General features: G+C 38.5%; 1 protein-coding gene across 4 annotated transcripts in view; it reads right to left on the reverse strand.

Annotated features, from left to right (window-relative positions):
- Positions 1 to 1,145: 1,145 nt before the first annotated feature.
- The window catches only part of LOC109109428 (breast cancer anti-estrogen resistance protein 1-like), an 86,758-nt gene continuing 65,214 nt past the window's right edge, over positions 1,146 to 22,689 (reverse strand). For 3 of the 4 annotated variants that reach the window (XM_042744026.1, XM_042744023.1, XM_042744025.1), the window contains 5 exons: positions 11,662 to 11,805; positions 7,009 to 7,119; positions 4,523 to 5,740; positions 3,447 to 3,533; positions 1,146 to 3,029 (listed from right to left, as the gene is read on the reverse strand). In XM_042744026.1, the coding sequence (XP_042599960.1) occupies positions 2,517 to 3,029; positions 3,447 to 3,533; positions 4,523 to 5,740; positions 7,009 to 7,119; positions 11,662 to 11,805 (2,073 nt within the window). In that variant the 3' untranslated portion in view covers positions 1,146 to 2,516. The remainder of the gene's footprint in view (positions 3,030 to 3,446; positions 3,534 to 4,522; positions 5,741 to 7,008; positions 7,120 to 11,661; positions 11,806 to 22,689) is intronic. The other variant, XM_042744024.1, reaches the window with a different exon arrangement.

Here is a 22,689-nt window from a genome sequence, read left to right on the forward strand (position 1 = left end):
ACACATTGAGGGTTAATATGTCTTGTTTACAATTATTTAAATGATTTTTAATTTCTTTAATTTGTGAATGTTATACATTCTTAGAATTTATAGAAAGATTAAAAATAAATTGAAATCATTTATACGAACAACCCCGTAAATCCTGTAATAAATTAACAGCGGCAGACTTCAATCGGCTCCTCTCAGTCTTTCAGCATGTTCTTCAATCCACACATTCTGCAGACCGAAAGACATGAGGACAATGTGTGTGTTTATCCATTGGTTTTTGTGATATATTGTTATGTTATGTTCTTTTTTGTGGTTGTTTTTTACAAAATATCATGGGGGAGCAATCGGAATTCCCTCTCCCATAAAGTTTTCGCTGCCTTCACCCCTCATCACACCACAGCTGTTTCCTCCAGCGAATATTAATCCCTTAACATATATAAACACATACTATATAAAACCATCATGTTGCCATTTTTATTTGAAAATGTTACTTTTAATATAAAAAAAAATTAATTACAGTGCATGTGGCAAATAGGTTTGCATACTTGAGCTAAAGAAAGAGGGTTGTACTAGAAATGCAAACAGTAAAATTTGTACAGTAAACAGGTGTGTGTGAGAGAGAGAGAGAGAGAGAGAGAGATCAGGATTCAGGAAGACTTGTATGGCTTATTCAGTAATCAAATGTTATACCTATCTATGCAGTACAGTGGAATAGAATAAGTTGCAAAATGCAATTAAATGCAATAAGTTTAGTTTACCACCTTGTTTAGTCAATAATTTTTTATTTTATTTATATGTTTATTATTATTTATTATTATTATACCCTTACTGGGGGCTGAGCCCCCTAAAACGAAAATCTTAAGAGTCGCCCCTTGCAACACTGTATAGATTATGTACATTTAGCTACAGTATACGCTTCTGCTTCCTTCCTCTTTCTTTACAGTAATATTAGACTTTATTTGCAACTATAGTGTCTTATAAATGCTTTCCTACTATCATACTAGCAGGCAGATGAGTAGACCTACCAGACATGTGATTGGCATGATGATCAGTATGCATTATCAGTGCACATCTGTATTACATTGAGAACCATTTGAACAATATGAAAATGTATTAAAGGTATATGTTTTCAATTAACTGGGATCACTAAAACATGATTAATAGCAAGATGCACTGGAATTTATTTTTTAATGAAAATATATTAAACATATATTTCCAGTTATGCAATTTACAGTAACATATATGTCAATATCATTCAAATCCTTGAACACAGGTTTGGGAACAGATTAACAGTACAACATATATCAGGTCACCGTGTGGCTTAAATGCTTCTTTTTTTTTTCAACTGGATAAGGATTTTGACTATATGCACAACAACATGTTGCAGTACTTAAAGAGTTTAATAAGTTTCATTAAACTACATTTCTGACATATTCTTCAATTTAGAATACAACCAACAAGGAGCTAAAAGACAAGGTGAGGGAAGTCGAGGCAGGTGGTTCAGGTCTCCATTCAGAAACAGATGCAATGGAGGAAGAGTTTAAACAAGCTGGTTTTGGATATAGTACATTTGTGCACTGTCTATGTTGGATGTGCTGTGTTATCTGAGAGACAAAGGATAAAAATGAAATCAGGAACACTCAGGATGTGGCCACAATGCACCTGTCCAGCAGGAAGTGGCACTACAGTGGAGGTCAAATGATGCTGAAAGACTAAATATTGGCTCTTTTTAGGAACATAATCAGATCTCAAGTAATGATGTGATATGTTTTCAAACTAGCCTAATACGTGCCAAAGGGGCATAGCCATGAACAGGCATTTGAGAGCTTACAGGCAGGGAATATTTCATGAAATATTTAATTTTCACAAATGTTCCCAAAGTAGTCCAAATTTGATGTGTTCTCCACTGCTTCTTGTTGCTTTGCATTGGTAAATATGGGTAAATAAGTCATCTGTACTCTCACAGTAAATAAGAAGAATGTCTCATGTCTGCCAATTGGCTCACTCCCAGCATGCTTTGTGATCAGCCTCTTTGAACAACAGCAACAGCAAGAGGATAGACGTTAAATGCAATTTTTGCTTCCAACAGGCACAATTCATTAAAAAAGCCTCCATTGTTGATCTTCTGTGGAAATGGTTGTACTTCTACATACACGTTTAAAATTTTAAACACCTTTAGTCAGCATCTCATAATAATAATAATGATGACAATAATAATAATCAGAGCAATAATTACAGTTTAGCTATAATAATGCATAATGTCTTAAATCTACTCTTTAGATATTTTCCTTCTCTTTCTCCTCCCTGGTTCAAAAAGTTCCTCAGCCGCCTGCATTCGCCGCGTTACATTGTCCCCGACATACAGAAACTTAAATATTTACAATGATTCATTTACAACCAATGGCTCTGCCCATTAATCATTTTGTCCTTTTTGGAGATAAAAAGCTTGTGGCACAGGGTACATTTGTCCAGTGAGTTTAAAACAGGCTCTGTGCCTGGACTGTCCCGGGACACGTTCACCCCTGCACTCACATGGCCAGTAGCTGATTGAGTGCCATGCGGAACTGCTGGGTGCAGCCCGCGAGCTCCCGCACCCTTTCCGTCATGTCTCTGGCGGCCCCTGGTGAGGGGTACTGCAGGGCTGCCGTCTTGGTGCTGACCACAATGTCTTTGAGCTTTTCGCAGAGCGTGTTGCTGTGCTGGGCCACCCTGGTGCGAACCTCGGGAGACTTGGCTTGCCTGGAGAGAGTGTCTCCGATGAAGACGAGCTTGTGAGCACTGAGGATGACAAATTTGCTGTGGGCGACGAAGATTTTGGGTGGCTGGTTGTTGTTGATGGAGGAGTAGAATGCGTCGATGGCGTTGGTGAGCGTGGTGATGTTGGCCTCGCACTGCTCCATGTAAAAGAGTAGCAGCTGCCGGTCGCCCATGCACAGCTTACTGCGCGGCGTCTGTGGGTAATGAGAGGGCGGAGTCCAGCCCGAAATGTCACTGTTGATTGGTTGGGAGACCTCCTGCTCCAGTCGCTCAAACTGCTTTAGCTGTTGGGGACACAAGTGAGTAATACTGTATTAAAATAGATGAATAAAAATACTATTGTAAAAAGTGTTTTACTAATGTCTACTTATTATGTATTAATTTATTTGTTTATTTATGTATTTATATAAGATGTATATAAATTATATTAAAAAACTACATGTGGCTTTGAAATGCATCATAAAATATATAAATACATTTACATAAATCATTTATAATAAATTAAATGTACAATAAATACAAATACCATGATACCTGTCATATTTCTGCTATATGTGAGAGCTTCAATGTATTGTGTTCTGTGATAATTGTATTTATGGATTCTGTTGTTTAGATGAGATTCTAAAAAGTTAAATTCCCTCAAAAATAATATTGTCACTTTGTAGAGAGTTCTGTGAATAAGGTGTTATAGTCTCATATACCTGCTGCTGTTCCAGCAGAGTCTTATTGTGTTTGATGCTCCCTTTTTCCAACAGCTGTCTTTGGTTCTTTTCAAACTCTTCTTTACCCTAAAATAGAAAAAGAAAATAAATTTAAATAAATAGTAAATAATTTACTCTCTATGGATAGATGGGTGAACAATTGTAATGCATATTCAAAAATGTAACACCTTCATTTAAGCAAAAGAGTAAAAGATCATGTTAAATTATTTGTGCACAACCAATAATAAAATCACAACCAGCATACATCTTCCTACTGCTTTAAATAATAATAAAAACAAAAGTGAATCCCAACAGACTGAAAGTGCCTGTTTAGTCCATCAGGGGGCAGTATAATATCAGTATAAACTCAACACAGCCATTTTCAGCTGTGGAAAACATTACGGAAATCAAATGCCCATTCAAACATGCCCTCTACAGTTATTACCTAAAATTTTTCTAAGTAAAAAATGTGTTTGTCTAAAACAGTGTGGCAGAAATAAGCTAACATGGTCAGTCCAACTGAGTCACAGCTTTCACAAATTTTCTAAAAATATAAAATACTATATTATATATAACATTGTTTTTTATAATATCAAATTATACAATTTATAATAAAATCAACTAATGATATATACTGAAAAATAATATTAATAATAATCAATAAAATATACAGATATTAAATAAATATAAATAATATACTCCGGGGTCTTTTTGCACTGCTAGACCAATCCTTAAGAATACCGAATAAACTAAGATGTTAGTATTTTTATGTCATATTTTCTTGTTTGGCCTAAGGCCAACTGAAAAAAATGAGCTAGAACTGCCACTGAAAAGAAACAAGATGAAGAAATATCTCTGTGATTGAACAGAATTCATCTTATCTGCACAGTTTACTGGAAGTTTTGACAGAACTACACAGCAGACATGCAACAGAAGATGCATGTGGGCTTTAAGGAAAGGCAGGTCTGCACATGTATTCGGTGATTGATGAAGAAGCCTGAGGCTGACACATACACCTGGATCCTTCTCAAAAGGAAACAATCGAATGTTTTGAAATTATTTTACATGTAGCGTACCTGTAAATGAACATAATCGTAATCCTCCATCCAACCCTCCTCTGTCGTCTCGCACGGCCTGTCTGGAGTCTCTTCCTCAGCTGAGAATTTGGGAGGAGAGGGTAATGGGCGGGACTGGATGTTGGCCCGTTCAGGTATGCCTGACTGATAGGCTGAGATATTGTTGTTATTGGTCAGCTGACCCAGCCCATCACCAGTATGAGGAACGGGCGGCAAAGGCAGTTGCTGCTGTTTGTTTGTCCGTTTGAAGAGCAAAGATGCATTGCCATGGAGAAACGATGCTAACTGCTTGGTGTCATCAGGCACGCCTCGGGCACACATGACCAGCCGGTCTAGATCGTCCCCACCGGTGCCTGTAGAAGGTGCCATCAGAGCCGCAGCGGACCAGCCCAAGGAGTCCAGCGCCTGACTGTTCCTCACCAGACCTTGGAAGGCCTCCTCCATCTTCTGCACCTGCTTGCTGAGCTTGGTCTGCAGTGTGCGGTCGGTGGCCTGGGTGGCGTTGGCCACGGCTCCTCTAGCGAACTCCAGCAGGTCCCTGACAGCCACACGAATGCGGTCCACGGCCTGTCGGATGGCAGGGAGGTTGGACTCCATCTGAGTGGGGCTGCGCCAGTTTCCACTGATGAATGACATGAGGAGGGACACCGAGCTCTCCACCGCCTGTTGATGACGGGACAGCCGCTCCATGGCCTGGTCTAGATCCAGAAGCAGCAGGCGGCCAGGACCAGAAGATTCCCGCACTGGCACCATGTCCAGAGAGGACGTTGAGAGGTTACTGCGGGTGCTTCCCGTGCTGGATGCCGACAGGCGTTTGAAGCTCACAGTGAGCTCCTCGGTGGCCGCTGCGTCACGCACCACCTGCGGAGGCACATCGTACACATAATCGCCCGATTCTTCACCCGCTGGTCGCTCTCGGGGGAAGTCATACACATCTGCAGGGTGGTGGTCCTGTGGGCCTCCCTTTCGCAGGCTGGCAGGGATGTCATAGATCTCCTGGCCCTCAGGCTGTCGTTTTCCTATTAGCTGGGGTGGAGGAACATCGTAGACGTCCTCTGGTATGGGAGGCTCGGGACCGCCTGGGATCTGAGACAGATAGGCCTGGTTCTGATTCTCCAGACTCTTCATCTTGGCAAAGTGAGGAGGAACGTCGTATGTTTCCTCCCTGATTGGACCATCTGGAACATCTTTGCTGACAGATGGAGGAATGTCATATACCTGTAAAGAGGAATAATGTGTTTACCAAAACTAGCCTTGTATAATCATAAATGAACTCATTAGGGATGTACAGCTATTTAAATTCTGGCCAATACTGATAAGCTGATGAACAGTCAATCATTTTAAATGTTTAAGTGAATTTAGGCATCACACCATTATAATGTTTACTAAATATTAAAAAATTTAAAATGGATATGCATTTTGAAATTTGCTAAAGGCATTTAACAATGTAATTAAATAATTGGTGTTTTTAAAGATCAACTTAAACTAAGCTCTAGACATCGGCAAATGTTATCTAAATGTAAAAATACAGGAAATGAAAAAGAACAAGGTCTAAAATCCAATGATAACCAAGAGACACTTCTCACAGAATGTGATAACATCATAAACATAGGTTTTTTTTGTTTTGTTTTGTTTTTTTAATTTACATACATTTATAACACTGCACTTAGTTTTTTATGACCTTGGTATTAAAAAACAGGAAACTAGATAATGCTGAAGATGGCAGATTTGACATCTTTATCACTACTGACCAATATAATCAATCCCTCAATACTTTTTTCCACTTTAGGAAAGTCATATAAATACTTTTGTGGACTTTTCTTTGCTATTAGAGCAGATGGGAACACAAAACATATATTTGTTGAAGTTTCCCTTCACCATTGCAGAAGTTAAACAAACTATAATGACTTCTGCTTCTAAAAAACCCTTAGTTGTGAAAAGGGTCCATATGGAACCCAAATATTGTGCACTTCTTGAATTAATTTAAAAGTTGTACACACTTAGGATTTGCTAAATGAACACAGTTTGAATGTGGTCCAAGGTTTTTTTTTTTTCAAGGTTGTTGATGCTGTTGTTTTGGAACAGCTTGCGTACACTCTCTACTACCTGGCAGATGTCACTGAAATCGGTGTCCTGTGTGACTGACTAGCCGATCAGAAATTCTTTCTGCATGTGAATCATTTTACACTGTAGAGTTTGCTGTCATTGGGTTGGTTGAGATGTCATTAGTGGGCAGGGTTTTGGAGGAGTGGCATGTGTTTGTAGCAGGCGGCCTAATTCAGTTGCCAAGTCTGGCTAAAGGTAGCAGAATGACTGAAATCACTTACAAAATCTATTCTGAATGCATTTGTCAATGTAAGACCACCAGTGGTGTTTTGTTTCAGGAAATTTAGATCTCTTTAACCCCCATTAATGTGCAGATCAAAGGTGTACATAAAACCAGAGTGTAATTGATTTGTGTCAGTCTGACAAGAATAGAGTATTACCGATTGTTGGTAGTGCAGCTGGCTCTTGTCCACACTAGGTGGAGTGTCATAGATCTCCTGACCATCTCTACTGGGTGGGCCTTTCATAGCCATGGGAGGTGTATCATAAACCTGGGACCCAGAGAGAGGAACAGGGTCAAAAAGACACATAAAACTCATTTGCTAGTTTAAAAATGAAAATAAATACAAATTCAAGACATAGATCTGGTTATAAGTAGATCAGACCTGACCAGAAATTTGTGTTAGTTGAAAGGAATCTAATAGGGAGGGGCTGTGCACTTGTTTCTGTTTGTTTCTCTCGTTTATTTTACATCCCAGGGCCCCTGATTCCTTTCTACTTTCTCCTACATTGTACTTTTTTGTCTTTTTCTCCCTCTTCCTTCTGTCCCTTGTTTTTTGTGCATGTTAGAGCAGAATTGGGATTGAGGCAGTTGGATGAATGGGAGTCGGAGGGAACACAGGTACACCCGATAGGGGACACACGCCCACTGATGTGGAGAGATTACAGGAGCACGACCTCAGACGGGAACAGCTGGAGGAAATCAGCAGTGCTGCAGAGATGCTGACCTCCACCTTCACCCACAATCTCTCTCTCTTTGCTACCTGTCCAGTGGCTCTGTGGTCAGGCTGAGATTTTGAACATGTGTGATAGTAAAGGAGTTTTTGTGTGTGTGTGTGTGTGTGTGTGTGTGTGTGTGTGTGTGTGTGTGTGTGTGTGTGTGTGTGTGTGTGTGTGTGTGTGTGTGTGTGGAGCCTTAAGTAGAGGTATGCAGAGCTACTAAAGCCTTCCATGTCTTCATAAAAAATGACCATTATAACAACAAGAACAAAGATTACATTGTGTGAAATACTATAAAACTCCCCAGCTATGTTGTCCTGTGGCAAACTACTCTGTACTGTCATTATTTTAGTGATTCATGTCACCGTAACATACACTACTGTACAAAAGTTTGTGGTCAGTATGATTTGTTAATGTTCTTGATGTCTTTTATGTACACCAAGGCTGCATTTATTAAAAAAAAAAACATAAAGAAACAGTAAAAACAATAATATTGTGAATTATAATTGTGATTTAAAAGAACTGTTTCCTATTTTAATATATTTTAAAATGTAATTTATTCCTGTTATGGCAAATCTGAATTTTCAGCACTCTAGTCTTAAGTGTAACATGATTCTTCAGATGAACTGCTGGATATTTTTGTGGAAACTATGATAGATTTTTTGTCAGTATTTTATGATGAATTGAAATCCAAAATAAACAGTAATTTTTTTTAAAGAAATCTTTTGTAACATTATAAGTGCCTTTATTCTCACTCTTGATCAATTTAATTTGTCCAAATAGAATTAAAAAAATCTAAATCATCTTAAACATTAGAATGGGATTATAATTAATGTATTTTACTAAGACATATATCCACATACATTTATTTATATCTACATATATGATTATCATCATTTTATGTTTAGGTATGACAAATTTACTCACCACATCATATACTTCTGTAGTTTTTATATCTAAAATAATGTTTGCAATTAGAAACTAACCCTACCCACCAAGGCACCCTTTTTGGATTACTGTAAAAATGAATGTATATTTTATTTATGGAACATTTTTCCAGTTGAGGGCACCCCCAGATGTATAATTAAGTAAACCCACACACACAGAGCTATGCATGCACTCAACACTACAACAGCAGAACTGACTTGAGTTTCAAAACGTGCTATAAATGAAGTGTGACTTCCTGTCCCAATGCTCTGTCAAACCTTTGATGACTGATATAAATATCAAATAATGCCTACAGCTCAACTGGTACAAACAAGTAAAAATAACCACAAGCACACACACATACACACATAGGCTCACAGCACTCGAATGTTAGTAAAGGATTAAAACCCAATAAATGTTTTATAGTGCTAGCAGTAAAAGTCTGATTTTTCCACTACTGCATCTGATATGGGTGAAATGAGGTCAAGGGAATTTGGATTAAGCTGGAGTCTAATCTTGTCTGAGATAGAGGAAGTGTCACACACACTTAGGGACTGGTAAATTTCAATAGTACATTTTCAGTTTAATACTTATGCATTAATAATTTAAACCAGTCGTTCACAAACTGCCCTCTAAGGATTGTAATGGCAGAAATGTATATTATTACAAACGCTGCTGTTAGACAAAGACTTCTTGTTGTCATACAGTACAAGACATTATTTTATGGACAAATAAAATGTCACATTTCAAGCATTATATACCACTCCTTCTGCATTTATTACTCCCCTGAGCTCCTGATGATTCTACAGAAATGCCATTGTTTATAACAGAAATACGTGTCACATACAAAGTGAAAATTTTCTATTTTGCATTTAAATATTAGAGTTAAAAATCGTATTATTTGTCTAAGATCAAAATGCTATGCAATTCTCAAACATCCACTGATTTAAACAATTTACACCTCGAGTAACAATCACAAATTCACACAGAAGAATCCTAATATATGCCTTTAATGTGTACTGGAGACTTCTGAAGTCATGTCTACTCCACACTTCTATCAATACTGCACCAATCACACACATCCTTACACAAACACCATTAGCATTTATAATGCTGGCCAAACAATGGCTCTCAATCTGTTGTGTGCCCCCAGGAGAGCCTGCAGTCAGAGACTAAGGCAGGAGAACCCATGAATACCAAAACTTCTCATTGAGCATCCAGCAGCCACTGTGCCAGCTCCATTTGATTAAACGTCCATGTTTTTTCCTCTGTGTCGCTCTAATCTGAGAGACGCTGATTTGTTACAATGATATTTGGAGCGATTTTGAGGTGGAAGTGGTTTGGCTTGCAGCATCTTTGGTCGGTATGAAAAATTGAGGGAGAAAATTGAGTGAATTTACTAAACAGTTGCTGCACGGGCTTTTCTGTGTAAAAACCTGGATTTTATTCACTAACCTCTGATGAGATGGAGATGCTAAATATTCTGGTACAGAGCTGCGTCATTAAATCGAAAATAAATTAAATACCTGAGTCTTTGCCCTAAGCTTTAATATATGTTAACATCCTCCATCACTAAACATTCCAAAACCGGCCTACAAAATGAGAAAACTGTATTCACTGCATTTAGTTTTCCATGTTTGGGCCATTACTTACAGTAATTTGCTTGATTCAATAAATGAGATTAGTGAATTAGATGATTCTGTGATTAGTGAATTGAGTGCTAAAATTACACAAACAGCATGTGCCAGTAAACAAAGTTAATAATCTGAATTCCCTACAGTATATGTGTTATGTTTGTTTTATGTCATTTGTGTTTGTACACTTCTACTGGATATACTGTTGTGTTTTGTGCATACAAACTGTCAAAGTCATATCGATGCCTCGATTCATCTGTCCTGTTTAGTCCACTCTGTCATTTACAGCATGTGCTCGGGTCTTTGCCGCCGTCCATGTTTCTCTCATTCTCTCTGTATAGCTGTGCTGCAGGCTGTGTGTGTGTTGGAATTGTGAGGTCTGGGTATTTGTGGCCTTTGCCGTGAGCCAGGCTTTGTCTGTCTCTCTCTGCTCTAGTGTGTGTGTGTGTGTGTGTGTGTGCTACACTGAAGGACTGATCTCGCTGACAGCACATTCCCTCTCATATACACACAATGCACATACGTGTGCACACACAGCAGTCTCGGGATATTCTGCTTCACACACACATACAGTGTTGACCTTCTTTTTGAAACGCCTCCAGACACTGAAATATCTACTTCCACTGCAAGTAATGCATGACCTCATCTAAAAATAGGCATGCAATCATCGAGCCAACAGGAATATAAGGATGCAGGAATAAAGAGAAAGGAAGAAAGGGCTAGTGAAAATGAATGAAAGATGGAGAAAAGAAAGACAAATGAAAGTGAAAGAGTGAAAAAAACGAGTGCAAGAAAGAAAAATTAGAACAAAAATTAAAAAAAGACAAAATGTAATTAAAAAAATCAAGCAAAAGCAAGTGTGAAAGAAAGCAAAATAAAGTGGGAAAAAAAATCCCTGAAAAGTGAAGTAAAAATGAAGGAAAGAACAAAAACAGCAAAAAAAGCAAAATAGGGAAAGTAATAAAAAGTTAGAAAACAAAAGAACAAAACCGAGATTAAGTAAAAGAGTCGGCAAGAGAAAGCAAAAGAAAAAGGAACAAAAAACAAGCAAAAGAAAAAAGCATTTACATAGAGTAAAAGAATTAAAGAAATTAAAAAGGTAAGAGTGAGTGAAAGAAAAAAAGTGAGAATGAGAAAGTGTGAGCAAAAATATGATAAAGAAAGAAAGAAAGAAAGAAAGAAAGAAAGTAAGAAAGAAAGAAAGAAAGAAAGAAAGAAAGAAAGAAAGAAAGAAAGATTTTACATTCTCATTTGCTTGTTTTATTAATGAATGTGGAGGTTCTTCACCAGAGTCTCAGAGTGTGTGATGATCATCTATTATACACACACTCACACACACACACACTGCAGACATCTGATACACTTAAAGACTATTATCATCAATAACTGACTCATCCACAAATTACTACATATCAAATAACTTACAGCGTAATGATCTTAACATGGACATTAAAGTGCATATGAAACTCAACACAGTGACATAATCAGTGCACAGAGGGCCATGTGATGCTTCTGTTCAGATGAATTCTTTACCTGTTGATTGTACTGGGTGCGTGTGGGCGGCACGTCATAGATATCCTGGGTGGGTGGGAGGTGTCTGGGGACGTCATACTCATCCTGTTCATTTTTCCCCGTGTCATACACATACACTTGACCAACCCGCGTGGGAACAACCACCTGAGAGAGAGAAAGAGGAAAACAACTGCATGAGACTGAGTGTGAATGAATAGCTGGGCACATAAAGGAGGATAAAGATGCTGTCCTGATGGAGCCATTCATAACAGGTTAACACACACACACACACACACACACACACACTACTACTACAGCAAATCTGGGGTCTCAAAGGTCACTGTGAGAACAGGGGCCATCCTTTTGTCCGTCTGTTTACCTTCTGTCTTAGGCTTTGAGGACTGTGTCGACTGTGTGAGCCTGGGAAATGAAAACAAGCTACGACCCCATATTTGTACAACGCCTGAGACATAATACCAATCACAACACACTGTTCAGCATGTGGAACTCCTTCACACGGACTGTGACATAACGCACACTCACAGAATACTGTGTGATATTTGGGATGCAAGACATATTTACATTTAGTTCAGTACAATTTCTGCAGTATTTCATAAAAAATGTCCATTATCTATTATCAATAGTGTAGCTCACACAGAAATCAAACTAAGCAGCTCTCTGGTGGTCAACATTAACATTACCAACTTGAACCATATGCAAAATCCGCACTCCGTTTTTCCATTAGATGAAGCCTTATTATAGATTATGGACTCGTATTGTGGCTAGAAACAATAGTTTAAAGGGATACTCCACCCCAAAATGAAAATTTTGTCATTAATCACTTACCCCCATGTCGTTCCAAACCCGTAAAAGCTCCGTTCGTCTTCAGAACACAATTTAAGATATTATGTATGAAAACCTGGAGGTTTGAGACTGTCCCATAGACTGCCAAGTAAATAACAGTGTCAAGGTCCATAAAAGGTATGTAAGTCATTGTCAGAATACTCCATCTGCCATCAGATGTGCAATCTGGGTTATATGAAGCAACGGGAAAAATTTTTGTAAGCGAAGATGCTGTGTATGCTCTTTTGTGTCATCCGCGCAACAAGGATGCGCTGTTTTATTTCAAATCAAACCTAAATACATGCAGAAACAGCGCATCCTTGTGGCGCGGATGACACAAAAGAGCATACATATTCTGACGACGACTTTCATACCTTTGATGGACCTTGACACTCCTATTTACTTGGCAGTCTATGGGACAGTCTCAGGCCTCCAGCTTTTCATCCAAAATATCTTAAAATGTGTTCTGAAGATGAACGCTGAGCTTTTAAGGGTTTGGAACGACATGGGGGTAAGTGATTAATGACAAAATATTCATTTTGGGGTGGAGTATCCCTTTAAAGTTATAATGCATTATTTTTTTTATAAACATGAAGTTTTTCACTTCACAAGACATTTATTGATGGATTGGAGTCATGTGGATTATTGTGATGTTTACAGTACATTTTCAGTAAATGTTCATTTTTGGGTAAACTATTCCTTTAAAAAGACTAATAATCTAATTTAGTGTTTTATATTTCATTTATTTAGACAAAATAGTAAAGATTTTTAATATGGTGCATCTCTACATTTTATTAAAAAAAAAAGGGATAGTTCTGGCTCTAAGTGAATTAACTATGGTCAAAGGGTTTTGTTCAGCATGAAGCAGAGCAAAACCACTGTAACACATTGCCTCAAGAGGTTTAGTGCTTTAGTATGTTAGTAAGGCACTCTACCCTCTGTGAAGTATTCACTCCTCAATATAAAACATGTATGGACGGGCAGCATTGGTTTGTGTGCACTGGTGAGGCGTGTTCTCTAATGATCTAGGTGGAGTGAGCTTTATGTAGTTTTCATGATTCCCCGCAGGCCAGTTAAACATGATTGCTGGCCTTCACTCATAACACTGAGTTAATGAGATTACTTGCGCTTTCATTCTCGCTCTCTTTTTCCCTTTATCAGTTCACACCAGCCAGTCTATAAGAACGCACTGTGCCAGCCTTGTGTGTGGGTGTCACTTCCTGCATACTAAACAACAAATACACACATGCATCATACAGACACAGGTTTGTAGAGAAGTCACTCAATAATCCCTGTACAGGGGTGAATCTTATATGACCAGGGCAAATTTCACCCCCATATTGAAAGAAAGAAATAAGAAAATACTTTTTGCTGAAAGAAAATAAAGCAAATATTTAGGAACACAAAGTTTGTATGCATTGTTATAATGTTTTTATGACAATTAAGTATATTTCCCCCTCAAATTATAATTGTTGTAATGGTGAAAAAAATCACATTCTCATTAATGTAATGTGGAGATTAAAAAAAAACAAAATTTTATTTAAATTGGGAAGTATCTATAGATCTTATTAAAAAATAAATAAATTCAATTAAAATTTAATTAAAAAAATCATCTTATTACAGTTTTTTTTTTACTGTATTAAAAATTATAATAAAATGTTAGAAATCAATTAAAACATCAAAAATAATCATAAATTCTTTATGTAATGAAAATACAAAGAAGAAATGTACTTAATTTACATGAAAAATGAAAACAAAACTCTATGGTCCTACAAATACGGTTCACTTTTGTGCAAAATATAATTTCTAGATCTGCAAGAGTCTTCACTTATTGTCAGGGAGGGCAAAGCAGCGCTGATTAACCACACAGACTCAATGAAGCTTTTCTTTGTGAGGCGTTCATGCTTTGTTAGATTAAATCTAGTGACTATGGTAACCAGGCACGAGCGACGACAAGACGAGCACAATGGAAACACAAGTGCACGCATGTAAAATGCATTTAAAAGAACTATACTGTCTACCCAACACTGCAGGGTTGCTTGTCATGTATAGAAAGTGCAACATAAATCAAGAAAGAAGACAGTAGGCTAATGAAAATCCCAGAGATCTTGTATTAATATTTACTCTCACACTCACACAGCCTGTCACTTTAGATGTGACATCCCTGCTAACCATCCAATTAAGCGGTTCTCATTAAAGAAAGCTGGCAATCTGTCACTGTTAATTCTCATCTTTCTCACTCTCTTTTTCTCTCGCTCTTCACCTGTCTCACCCCTCTGCCTGATTCTTGCCCCTTTTTTTCCAAATGGCAGATGATAAATTCCGTGGGATTTTTTGTTGGTGAGGTAAAAGCGTGTTATTGGTGTGATTTATTGGAGAAACCCTGTGACCCGTTGACCACCCCGCCTCTACCTCCAGAACATCCGCACACTCACGACCTTCCTCTCTCTCTCTGACACTGCTGCAGTAAATGGCCACATTCGCCACGGTGCTGTACACACTTTCACACACATTAAGACTGAACTGCAGGTGTTTCATCTGACACATCCACATGTACACAACCTCCGGTGTCGTCACACTCTGCATTTTCACTTAGCTTGACTCAGAAAATGGTGAATCTATGAATGTATCTATGTGTGTATCCATCTAGACATTGGTCTATCTAGTTAAGTCAGTATCTGCCTAACCATAAATCCATCTAGGGGTGTATACTGCAAAAAACTGAATAAAGTAATCAAAATAAAACACTGTATGAAAGAAATAGTCTATCTATCTATCTCTCTATCTATCTATCTATCTATCTATCTATCTATCTATCTATCTATCTATCTATCTGTCTATCTATCTATCTATCTATCTATCTATCTATCTATCTATCTATCTATCTATCTATCTGTCTATTAAAATACACCAATACACCATTCCAACCATGCAAAAATATTCCACACACTAAGAGCTATGATGTGAAACACATGTTTACTGACTGTATGTATCACTGTAGAGCATCCATAGAATAACATTCTGTTTTTGCTTACAGGTCAGAGCCTATATATACAATCAACACTGTCCACAATGTGGTTCTTTAGTACTGCACACCCTGTGTTTTATTTCACTGCCCTCTCAGACCTGTGCTTAGCCTTAAGTAATAGTCACTCCATCCCGCTGAGAGCCTCTGAAGAGCTGGCCGTAATGAACATCGATCAATAATGTGAATTATCAATGAGCACTACTCTGAGGAGCGGAGATGGCACATATGGTGGACTGCCATCATCTAGCCCTCATCAATATAGCTGAAAGGGTCTGGTCATACAGAGTGGGTGGGTCCAGGCCTCCAGCTGTCACAACAATCTCTGGGGGGTGGGGTGAAGTGCCTGTAATGATGATGTCACAAAGAGACAAACACTCCCTGGTGTGGACGGAAACAATAGGGGAGCAGTGACCGTCTGACTGCGTTGCCCCGCACCATGACAGCTGGCCAAGAGTCACAATCACAGCAGCTACACGGCCATTAGGTTCAACCCTGAAGAGAGGGACAGATTGCAAAGGCTGCTTTACAAAAGCCCCCGTACCCCCTGCTGCATCGACGAGCTGTGACCTCCTTACCCCAGCTGACACAATGACACATGCCACCACTCTAAAGAGCACAGCCAAAGTCTGCTGAAGACATTCCAGCCAGGCCTGGCTCCTTGGACCATGGATCTCGCTAATTTTAATCGCCGCCTGCATCCGAATATCTGAAGCTGAGAATTCTGGGCTATTCTCGTATTATTGCATTATGAATGCAAGCTTGAAATAAAACACTACCTTTTGCCTGTGACAAAATAGATAACCTAATGTTTATTCTGTATTTTTCTCAAAGCTCTTTGTTTTGTTCTGTGGTCCTTTCTTTTTCTTAAAACATTATGCTGAAATTTTCAAAGCTTTTGAAATGTAATATTTTTAATTTAATTATTTTTCTTTCAGACTTCCAAATCTTGGTCACAGCACATTTCCTCAACTCACTGCAACAAGACTAATTATTTTAATTTAATAAGGCCAAAAAAGAAAATGCAAAATGGCTGTGAATGGAATAATCTGATAAACACAATTCCAACCCGTCTCACATTCCACACGAGCCATTCATTTCACTTTCTACTCTTCAAAAGAGTTCCCTATCCTTTTCTAAAACACATTCACAGATTCAAGGTTGCAATAGTTTAGTAAAGTTAGATTTAGCAAATTTGACCCTAGGTTTGGCGCTGATTCAACGCAGTGCCATGAATAACTGCATCCAGAGGCCTGGAACATAATGAGGGGTCAAAGTCCAAACACTGAAGGGCTTCAACATACCTTCACATAAACTCTTTCTCTATATAAGTGGCCTGAATTTCCCCCATAGCCCCCTACCACCGCTCTCGCCTTGGCCATCTGTGAAGCAAGCTGTCCTCTTCACCGTGTGCGAAGAAGGGGGTGCAAGTAAGGGTTCTGTGTGTGTTGGCATGATGTACTTTTCAGTTTTACCCTCATTTTCCACTAGTCTTGGTATTTACTTACATGTTTATTTTGGATGTAGGTCAGTTTCAACAGCAAACATTTGGTGAGGATTCTGTATGGAATTTTTAATATATATTGAAGGAATATTCAGGGTTCAATAGTTTGAATGACAGCATTTGGGGTGATTACAACAAAAAATAATCTAGACTTGTTTAGACTTCTTTAAAACGGAAAAAAAAGGAGGTTACAGAAAGCCACTTGGAATTTTCCTTTCTTTCATTATAATCTGACGCTTATAATTTTATAAAAACATCTTACTGAACATTGAATTCTACTTTTAAAACGTGTGTAATTAAGTAAATCTTTTAAAATAATAAATTTTACAATTTGTTCAGGGTTTATGGCAATATAACTACAGGAGTATTTTCTATCAATTTTTTCATACTAAAAACACATATTCTTTACATCTTATGGCTATACTATTGCAACTGATTGAAAATAACTGAAATTGAGCATTTCAATATTTACAGATAAGCCCCTTTCACTTCCACTGTCAGTGCCTCAGTGTGGCCCAGATTTTTGCTGTTTTTAAAGAAAAGGCAAGTGCAATTGATTGAAGGACGTTTGTAATAATGCCTTTAACTGGAGATGCTGTTACGGTTGACAGTGGTCCACACATGCCTTGGTGAAAGATGTCCATCACTGGGATGAGGCGTCTCTAGGCTACAGCTGTGGGCTTGTAAGCACGGGCTGTGGAGAGCTCAGCTGGGCTCTGTGACTTGGTGTGATGTGGGTGCCAGTGGCGCCTCATCTGGACCACCGACACACACATACATGCTATCCCACAGAGAACTGCCTCCCTTTGGCACATTTGCAGATGTACTGGATACATTTTTTTTTTTTTACACAAGTTGGGTTTGAAAGTCCACTTTTGAGTTTTATGTAAACCTGAGTGAGTTAAAGCTAGACTTTGGTTGCTTTTAAGTTTTTTAGTGGACAGTTTAATGTGGGGAATCTCTCAAAGTAGTGAATTTGACTTCAATGCAGTGTTTCCTCCAGTGATATTCAGTGGCAGCACTGCACCACTGCTAAATCTACAGATCCATGACAAAAAAAAAAAAAAAAAAAAAAAAAAAAAAAAATATATATATATATATATAGTATATATATAAATATATAGTATTCTGAGTTAAATATGAAAAAAGAAAAACATGATAATATGTTGCAAAAATGATATTGTTTAGTTAATTATATAGTTTGGATCAATAACGAGGAAAGGGTTCCCTTGCTGCAAAAACATACTTCAGCAGGAAACACTTTGTGCAACTAATGCATCAAATTGGGCCAGTTAAAATTCAAAACTTAAAAGGGGTGAACCAGATCAGCAGCTTTATCCCTGAAGCATAAACAGCCATGGCAGCAAATTGCGAAAAACCCATATGAAACAGAAAGCAGGGTAGTGGATTTATAACCTATATACCCATCCTCATCCTCTGCTGTGGAATTAATAAGTGGCTAATTAGCTCACACTTGTGAATCTGAGCTTTGCTTGGGGCCAGTGCCATGTGGCACATGTGAGAGTGTGTGATGGGACGGCTGGTGGGACGGGAGGCCTAAAGGGGTCTCCTGGAGACAGTGAGTCCCCGGTTTCTAATCCACACAGATCTCCAGTAACAGCCCCCAAAGCCCTCTGACACATGCCCCACATTGCTACCATGACTGGGCTGGGCGTGAAACGTCCCTTTAAGATACGCTTTAACCATCATTTATTAGTGCTACTTGCTAGGACACTACAAAACAATCCCTTACACTTAAACCAACTAACAACTATGCAAAACACCTCTTTTTCCATTCTTTTTTCACAAATAATTTACCTGTGGTATGCATGAGTGGCATTTATTCAAACCAGCTCAGCATAATGTCTTTCTATCTTTCTGTTGTTGCATTTCCTTTCTCGGTTTCATATCGCTGGTCTTCCTTTTCTTTTCTCTCATTTCTTTCCAATGCTAGTTGCAAAAGCGCATTTAACTGAGACAGCATATGTGCAGTCCTCTGTACACACACATATACACACTTCCTCTCCTTCTGCTCTCCTGGCAACACAACACTCAGGCCTGTCCGCAGCACCTATTAATAAGACCGAGATGAGTTAGTCTCCTTGGAGACCACACCGTCCCTGTGGCCAGTGATCAAAGGTTAGTCCCTTCCTGAGACCACTGTGTGTGTTTGAGGAAGTGAAGGACACTGAAAAGAGATATCATTCAGGATATTTAGCCATGAAAGTGTATTTAAAGGGACCGTTCAGCCAAAAAATCTCCACGCCATTTACTCACCCTTATGCCGTATTACATCTGTATGACTTTATTTCCTCTCTGGACCACAAAAGATGTTGTTTTGGACCCAGTGTTGTTACTGTTAACTATATATTAAAGATTTGTTAATTAAAATAAAGGTGAAATAAATTAAATATAAACATTAGATGAAAAACCAATTTAAAAAATCAGAAATGCTGATGAAATAAAATATGCTGAAGTACTAACATTACCAAAACTTAACTGAAATAAGTTAAAGCTAACTATAAATATTCATTTAGCTGTATGAATATTTTTATGAATAAAACTGACAAAAGCACTGAAATCTAAACTGAAATAAAAATAAAAATATTTAAAAATCTTATTAAATGGAATAATAAATAATATAATAGTATATAAATAATACTAAAATAGCACTGTTTGGACCTCACTCACTTACTGTATGGACAAAAAAATATATTTTTGTGTTTGACATGAGAGTGAGTATAAATGACAGAATTTTCATTCAACTTTCCTTTTAACTTCAGCTATGAATAAACAAACTTGAAAATGCATATTAGATTTTAACATAAGGCAACATTTGGTCTTCATTACAACTACAACTAGCTGTGATTTCCTGTATCCTCTGACCTTCAAGGAAAGATGTAAAACATCACAGAAATGGTTTAAGCGGTGACCACTTAGTTTAGCCCGTGGTGCTGGAGTTAGCTTTTCACAAGCCAATTAAAATATGACACCGTGCCTCCTTTAAACCTACTCTTGAGTACATATATGAACATAAAGAGAATGATGAACAACACATACAGAGCAAAGGTTGTGTGTACTCTTCAGCGGAAGACATACAGCGTGTGAAGACGCAGTAAATGAGTTTGCGGCTCCATTAGGCCCCATGTTCTCCTCTCTGATGTGTTTTTTCAGTCCTTTCAACTCCCTGCAGTACAAAGTGAACCCTGTGGCCTTCTGTGATATTCCAGCCCTTTGATGAAGGCCACTGGAGCACAAATAAAGGCTCGCAGTGGTCTGCTGTTTACACTGAGGGGCCCGTGTCTACCCTCCTCTCCCTCGATCCGCTGCTGGATATGTGGGGACGTTAATGACAGGACACAGCGCATGAGAAGCGAAAACCTCCTCCCGCAGCTCCACCCGCCATCGCCGCTCAGGCTGCTAATTCTGTCCCACTGATCTTGCCGTTTTCCTCTGCTCCCTTCAGCTGTCAATCTCCCGTCCCCTCGCTCGGCACACGCTGTCAGAGCAGAAAATGAGACCACAGCAGGTAATGGAGGAGATCCAGCTAGGAAGATTCGCATTTTGTCTTTCTTTAGACAGACACACGCTGTCTTTTTCATTCTCTATTGTACACGACCTGCGGCTATAAGACTGTGTCTGACAAAGTGACAAAGTGCTGTGCTCAAGGTTACAGGGAGCAGAGACCCCCTCACTGGTCCTGACTGACCTAGCGAAGATCTCCCGAGGCGCCAAATGGACGCATGATGTGTCCTCGAAGACACTGTAGCTTCTGAAGCTTAAAGCCAATCACAAAGCAGTTCAACTAATAGTCTAACTAAAGCTAAACTACAAGCTACTAACAAAAAGCAGTTAAATAACTTACAATAACAGTAATGATCAGATGATATATCCTCTGCAGTTAGACAATCACAGTTGGAACACCATTACACTTGAACAGATATACTTAAAGATATACAACTTATAAAACTACAAATACAATAATTTATAGCAGCATTTAACAATATATTTCATGACATACACAAAATTAAATACATATAAATATAAAAATAATTTAATGCTGCACATATATAAATACACAAAATGCATAAAATCCCACACATAACATGCGGAAGAAAAAATATTAATTAGTTACATTAATTATTAATTTCTGGCCATGATTTATTCATTTGTTCCCTTGTTTTAGTTCAATTGTTGTCACATTGTACTAATTTGCTCCCTTGTTTTAGTGGCCATGGTTTAGCTAAAGAGAGGGAGCAAATGAACTCATTGGTTTTCTTATTTTAATTAACTATTTAATTAATGAGAACTAAGAACTAACTAAAACAAGAGGACAAACACTGGTACTCAAATTAGTAAATCATTTTTGATCCAGACCATTAACATAAATAAATGAACCAATTCACTAAAATAAATCAGACTTTAGAGGCACACTGTGAAATAAAACAGCTTTTTGTTGTGGCCAGAAAGCATCTTAAATCAGTTTAGGCTGGTTTTAAAAAGTGAAAGTAAAACCCCTCTAAATCCAGCCTGGCCAGACTGGAAGACCAGCAAACCAGCTAAGGCTAGCAGCAATCTGTCATGCTACTGAAAAATGTAGTTAAATTAGACTCTGTTTTTAGGTTGTTACTCCCCAGCACTTGTCATGAGGATGCAATGAGATTTCAACTGAGCTCTGAAGCTCAGGGAATTATAAATAAAGCACATCGGTGCACCAGATGCACGTGTTCAGAGCTGCCCAGTCATCGTACTTCCTGCGTCTCCTTCAGCTGTAAGGGAAACATGCCATCAGCACTTGTTTTCTCCTTTAGTCCCTCTCTCTTTCCCTCTCTTCCGCCTAAGCCACATCACAGGAAACCTACAGCCGCTGCACTGAGCCCAGACACACTGCTTGTAATGGATGCCATGTTGTCTTCAGACGCACTCGCAGCATCACATTACTATGTACAGGAGACTGCTGGTGGATATGTGCTGATTCAGAGTGAGCGCGTGCAGTCTGAGGAGAGAGTAATGAATCTACGTGTAGGCGCAGTGCCCTGGAGGAGCCAATGCTTCACTCATGCGCTGTGATGTGAGGCCAATATCAAAGTCCCTCTTTAAAAGCCCACAATGCACTCCAGTGAGGCCCAGAGATACAAACCTAAAATCAAACATAGGCCCCTGAGGGGAACTGAGACTATTTAAATAACCATTAAGAGCTCTCTATTTAGTATTCTGAGGTACTCACAGAGCAGAAAAGAATCAAAAGGAGGAACAGAAAGAGATAGAGAGCACCTTTGGCAGGGATGTCCAGTTTACGAATGAATCATCTGCCTCTCTGTATCAATTAATTTGAAGCATTCACTTGAATTTAAGAATCATAAACAATGAAACATTTCACACAATCTATGTAACAATGAAAAACAGTCATGATGCCGTTTGAGTGTGAGGTGATCTTAAGGGCCATTCACACAAAAGTGTTTTTGCATTGAAAAACGTGAGATGCAAGCAGTGTAACGGGAAAAAAGCATGGTCTCAAGACACGCTAGAGCACATTCAAACAGAAAAACAACGGAAGTGGCACAGTGGAAGGCAAAAAATAGTCCCTTAAAGGGATTTTCAAAAATTCTGCCATTAATTAGTCACCCAAATCATGTCGTTCCAAACCCGTAAGACCTTCATTCATCTTTGACACACA

The sequence above is a fragment of the Cyprinus carpio genome, chromosome B18 (genome assembly GCF_018340385.1).
Source record: "Cyprinus carpio isolate SPL01 chromosome B18, ASM1834038v1, whole genome shotgun sequence".
NCBI lineage: Eukaryota > Metazoa > Chordata > Actinopteri > Cypriniformes > Cyprinidae > Cyprinus > Cyprinus carpio.